The following is a 5,707-nucleotide window of genomic DNA, read 5'->3' as shown; positions in this document are numbered from 1 at the left end:
CCATTGAAGGGCATCTAGGTTGTTTCCAGGTTCTGGCTATTACAAATAATACTGCTATGAACATAGTTGAACAAATGCTCTTGTCATATGATGGGGCATCTCTTGGGTATATTCCCAGGAGTGGTATTGCTGGGTCCAGGGGTAGGTTGATCCCGAATTTCCTGAGAAACCGAAGGAATTGTACACATATAACTTCTCTAAGTTTGTATCCATTTATATGTATCATACATATCTTTTCCAAATCTGTGACTAAAAAGTTCTTGAAAGCCAGTGTAGTCATGTATGGGTGTTATGGGTATAGTTTCTGACTTTACAAGGAGACAGAGTCTCACAGCAGATGCCCAGTTCCTCCTTGGCTCTTACAATCTTTCCTCCCCTTCTGTAATGATCCTTGAGCCTTAGGTATAGAATTTGTTTTGTAGATGTATCCCGAAACTTGAGCTGAACAAGAACAACAACATGCCAAAGTGAATGGGGAAAGCCCAGGAGGCCTCAAACCTGTACAAAGAACTACAGGCAACCGAAGAATGCTGAGAGGGGGAGAAATAGTCTTCTCCAGGGAACAGCATGTCAGTTGTTAGCCAGCACCAAATAGTCAGCCCTGCAACATACATGCAAGTAACATGCAGACTGAGCAGGTTATATTTAGGAATAAATATATGCATGTAACAATTAATGAATTTGAAAGAGCAATGAGGTATACGGGAGAATGTGGAGGGGGGAAGGGAAAAGGAAAAAGTCAGGGTAAAAATATACATACACTAATTAATGTTGAGAATAACTAAGAAGAGGACAATATTACATGGGAGTTTTGGAATGTCCTGTAGACTAGAGCTATATTATAATGTGGAGGGCCATCACTGTTTATAATGACATAGTATAACCTTCAGTTTTCTATTTCTAATTTGAGGACAAAGGACAAATTTTAAGAAAGTAATTGCTAGGACTTTTATTTATTTATTATTATTTTTTTAAAAGATTATTTATTATATATACCAGTATTCTGTTTGTCTATATGCCTGCAGGCCAGAAAAGGGCACCAGATCTCATTACAGATGGTTGTGAGTCACCATCTGGTTGCTGGGAATCGAACTCAGGACCTCTGGAAGAGCAGTCAGGGCTCTTAACCTCTGAGCCATCTCTCCAGCCCTAGAACTTTTATTTATTAAACTAGCTGTTAGGATATTTTTCCTTTATAAAAACTCCATTAAGTTTTCCTTCTATTTTCAGTCTTAGCTCTGTACTGAAAGTTTTCATTTGGATAGCCTTTGTTTGTTTCCTTGTTCTCCAGCTACAAAGCCCAAGGTGTTATGGATGACATCGTCAATAATGTGATAGATCACATACGCCCAGGGCCCTGGCGCTTGGATTGGGACCGGTTAATGACTTCACTGGATATTTTGGAGCACTTTGAAGAGGTATCTGTTTAGGAAAATTACTACGATTTCCTGGGGGGGAGGGGTGAGAGAGAGAGAGAGCTATCACGCATGTGAGTGACAGAGAGCGATCACACATGCCAGTGTCCACATTTGTACATGCTCGCGTCACTGCGTTAATTTCTTCACGAGTAGTAATCATAGCAAAGATACCGTAGGGGAATCCTGTGCTGCCTTCTAAGAGCGCAGGTTTTTCCATTTGATTTTAATTTATTTGTTCATTCTTTTTTTTTTTTTCCTTTTTGAGACAGGGTCTCACTGTATGACCCTCACTGGCCTAAAACTTGCTATGTAGACCAGGCTAACCTCAAACTCAGGGATCCACCTACCCCTATCTCTCTGGTGCCGAGATTAAAGTTGAGTTTCCTAATTTTGATGAGTGTTAGTACTGAGTTGTTCCCAGTATACCTCTCCCTTTCTTGCTTATGAAAGTCTTCAGCGTCTTTCATTGTAAAATTTTGGTTAGGGTCTAAAATCTCCAAGTCAGAAGAAAACACCACCCCTGTATTTATGTTTCTAGGCTGAATATAAAATTTCCAATTAAATTAAAATCAAAGACCATAGCTAATAAAAACATTGCCTTAAATACTAGACAACTGTTTAGTCAAAGGGGCTTGTTACCTGCTTTTATTTACTTCTTACCATACTTGATTTTTTAAGTCAAAACATAACATATTTGTGGATTGTTTTTTATCTTTGAAGTTCAGAAACAGTTTGTACCCGTATATTCTGTATATGTACTGGGCTCATAGAATTGACTACATTAATTGGATTAGCCATCTCTAATTGAGTAGAGATTTAGATACTGAAATGTCTCTGTATTTTTATGAATCATCGTCATGTTCTTACAATTGCATTGACATTTAGAAAAGAAATTATCCTTTTTGGAACCACTGTAGGAATTGCTATTCTTATACCAAAACATTCTGAGTGAATGTCAGTTCTTACTAGAGACTGATCTTGGTATGTGACTCTTGTGTCTGATGGTGACCCCAGTCTGACCTTCTGTCTTCCTAGAATTGCTGTGTGATGCGTTATACCACTGCTGGCCAACTTCTGAATATTATTTCCCCAAGAGAGTTTGTTGATTTCTCCTACACTGTGGGCTATGAAGAAGGACTTTTATCCTGTGGTAATTACCTAAAACTCTTGTTCCTTCTTTAAGTCTACTTCAGATATTTAAGTTTTTATCCTGAGTCTTTCCATATAAAGTATATTTTTAATCTTCATTTATTGCAGGTTTTTTATTAAGTGCTAAATTCTAGGCATTAAATGACAGATTAAATATCATAAATCTATGCCAATCTATATTAGTTGAGAATATATGTTGTTTCATATTATCATGGGGGATTTTTTTCATTTTTTTTTTTTCGAGACAGGGTTTCTCTGTGGCTTTGGAGCCTGTCCTGGAACTAGCTCTGTAGACCAGGCTGGTCTCGAACTCACAGAGATCCGCCTGCCTCTGCCTCCCGAGTGCTGGGATTAAAGGCGTGCGCCACCATCGCCCGGCTCATTTTTGTATTAATTAAATTTGTTCCTTGACAGTCTCACATGTGTACATAATGCACTCTGACTGCTCTTCCTCTCTCCCTATTATTACCTTGTCTACCCCAGACTTTTCCCTATATATCTTGTTCTCACATTCTATCTCCTCATTTTGTGTGGAGCCTGGTAGACTCAGCAGTGGGCAGACAGTTGACAATGGCTCCTCCTTTCCCAGAGTCTGTCAGTGTTAACAGTAAGGAGTAAGGGCCCTATGAGCTTCTCTTCCCTCAGCTGTTGACAGGCCAGTCTTATGTGGAACCTGTGAAGATGGCTCCAGTTGTGATTTCAAGACTGCAGTAGTTGTATTGAGCTTAGAGGATGGCGTTTTGCAGCCCTTCACTCTTGGTTTTGCCTCTTAACTTGTCCCCCCCCCCCACTGGAATGTCCCTGGGTCTTTCAAGTTAAATGTCATGTTTAAGGATGAGCCCTCAACCGTTTCTGATCACTTGTTATTCCCAGCTATGTAATATCCTCTACTTAGAAAGGGATCCAATAACTGATACTTCATTCCAGGTTTCTAAAAGCAGATTCTTGGTATAAATATATGAACATACACATGTATATAGTAGAATATATAGTAGAATATATATATATATAATTTCCTTCTTTGAATTATGTTGTATTTTTTAATTAACTATTATACTGAAAGCCTCCTGTTTTTACAAATATGTAGGTAAATTGATACTTTATTGTGTGTAGTATAAACTTGAGTTGTAAATTGTCATCTGCTTGTTTATTTAACTAGTGAGTACTTAAGTTGGGGATGGCTGTGCCTGTGGGGAATAGTAATGGAACCATACAGTTTTGTTCTTGTTACTTTGAGGCCCGGCTGCTGCAGCTAAGATTTGTAGTTCTCAAGGAGTTTCTAAGATGATACTATGTCATCTATTCTGAAGGGATTAGGATTTCCCCATTACCTGTCAACCCTGCACCAGAATTCTCTTTGGTAATTATTGTTCTCATTTTGCTGTGGTCACTCCTGGGGATTAGTTTTCATTTGTATGAATGAGAAGAAAAGCATTTAAAATGGGAATCTGATAATATTTTTAATGAGATTTTTAGACAAATACTGGTTATTACTATTAATGATGTATGTCATTTTAAAATTGTCTTGTAGGGGTTAGTCTTGACTGGAGTGAAACGAGACCAGAATTTGTTCGTGGCTATAACCATCCCTGCGGCTGGTTTTGTGTTCCGCTTAAAGACAATCCAAGCCAGAGTCTTTTGACAGGCTATATTCAGACAGATCTGCGTGGCATGATCCCTCAGTCTGCAGTAGACACAGCAATGGCAAGCACGCTAACCAACTTCTATGGTGATTTGCGAAAAGCCTTACGGAAGGCTTAATATGTTCAATTCACAGTGCTGAGGTTTGCTGAGCCTGCTCTTCCCCTAAGCTGCATGACCTGTAAATGCCATCAACCCTGTATGCTGCGCAGCCCATAGAAGCGTTGGAGGTGTTTGGGGTTCCATAGTATAATCTCATTTTATATTAAAAGTGAGTAGCTATGTAAATAGGGCATTTACACTTTTTTAAGCTTTTCTTTGCACTTGTTTGGTTGTGGAAGTGTGTCTAGGAATGGGAAGGATGAAATACCAAGATTTAGATTCAGTGTTGTCATTCACAGAAGTAAAACAGCACCTCAGGAGGAAATTTTTGGCTGCTTAAAAATTATGAAGTGTGCAAGCACAATGCTATTCATGTTATTTTGGCGCTTTTTGAACATTTTGTAAAATTTTAATGGTTCTTAATTTAACTGTTCTACTTTAGTCTTGGTATGTTATGTGAGTTTGCCAATAGTTTGGACAAAAGGAAAAAGTCTTCCATGGTCTGTAAAGACAAAGTTCATTGTTCATTGACTTGTACTATTTTATGTATTAGAAAGCACAAACAACAAGGGAATAGCTGTTCTTGTAACCATAGGCACAATTCAATACAGTTTAATTTTGATATTCTTGTACAAAGCCTGTAAAATATACCTGTGTCTTTATGTGCATTTATTCTAGAAGTGACTGAAAACAGCCAGGTCTACACTGGTGGTATCACACTGAACAGTAGTTGATATAGGAAACAGCCAGTGGTGCCCCTCATACCAGCAGAAGGTCGTTGCTAAAAAGTGAAATTCAGTGAGTGTTCTACACATATTTCAGTTTTTAAAATATCTCTGAATTTGCAGCTTTGGTCTGGAGCTGTAGCTGATGTATCCTTAGATTCAGCCGGATGCTTAGATGTCCTGAACTATAAATGGGCCTATCTTCAGAGAACATTCTTTTGTGACTGTGACATTCCAGACACTTTTGAGTGTCTACTTAGTTTACTTCTAAAATGGGAATTTGTGGTAACTCTGTGTCTATGTACATGTATTTGTGTTTATGTGAGCACTCCCCGTGAAATGTCAGGTCGTTTTATGTTACCATCTCCACTCTCCACAGCTGTGGTTCTGTGCTGCCTTCCCTTGCCTTTGTGTGTCGGTTGGTGGGTTGGTGGTGGTTTGCTTTTCATCTTTTGGCTAGTGTGGAGTAAAGTGGACTCTGGAAGTAACTGCAGGCAGGCAAGCCACAGAAAGGCCCACCAGAGTATATGATGGTTCAGATGCCTGAAGGAATGGTTCAGGGGTGTGGCTGGTCTGCTCCACAGTAGTCTTTGTCTGAGTGTGAAGTCAGTTTTCCCATTCATTTTGACAGTCAGAAGGGAAATTGGTTTTATTCTTTTTTTTTTTTTTTTT

The 5,707-nt window shown here is 38.8% G+C and overlaps 1 protein-coding gene across 1 annotated transcript in view; it reads left to right on the top strand.

Moving 5' to 3' along the window:
- The window catches only part of Stard4 (StAR related lipid transfer domain containing 4), a 14,311-nt gene extending 9,108 nt beyond the window's left edge, over positions 1 to 5,203 (top strand). The window contains exons 4-6 of the mRNA XM_005355891.1: positions 1,292 to 1,418; positions 2,454 to 2,568; positions 4,099 to 5,203. Of these exons, the coding sequence (XP_005355948.1) occupies positions 1,292 to 1,418; positions 2,454 to 2,568; positions 4,099 to 4,328 (472 nt within the window). The 3' untranslated portion in view covers positions 4,329 to 5,203. The remainder of the gene's footprint in view (positions 1 to 1,291; positions 1,419 to 2,453; positions 2,569 to 4,098) is intronic.
- Positions 5,204 to 5,707: the final 504 nt, after the last annotated feature.

This window comes from Microtus ochrogaster, chromosome 18 (assembly GCF_000317375.1).
Source record: "Microtus ochrogaster isolate Prairie Vole_2 chromosome 18, MicOch1.0, whole genome shotgun sequence".
In the NCBI taxonomy this organism is placed as follows: Eukaryota; Metazoa; Chordata; class Mammalia; order Rodentia; family Cricetidae; genus Microtus; species Microtus ochrogaster.
Note: the sequence above shows the minus strand (reverse complement) of the source record. Positions and strands in the feature narration are given on the sequence as shown.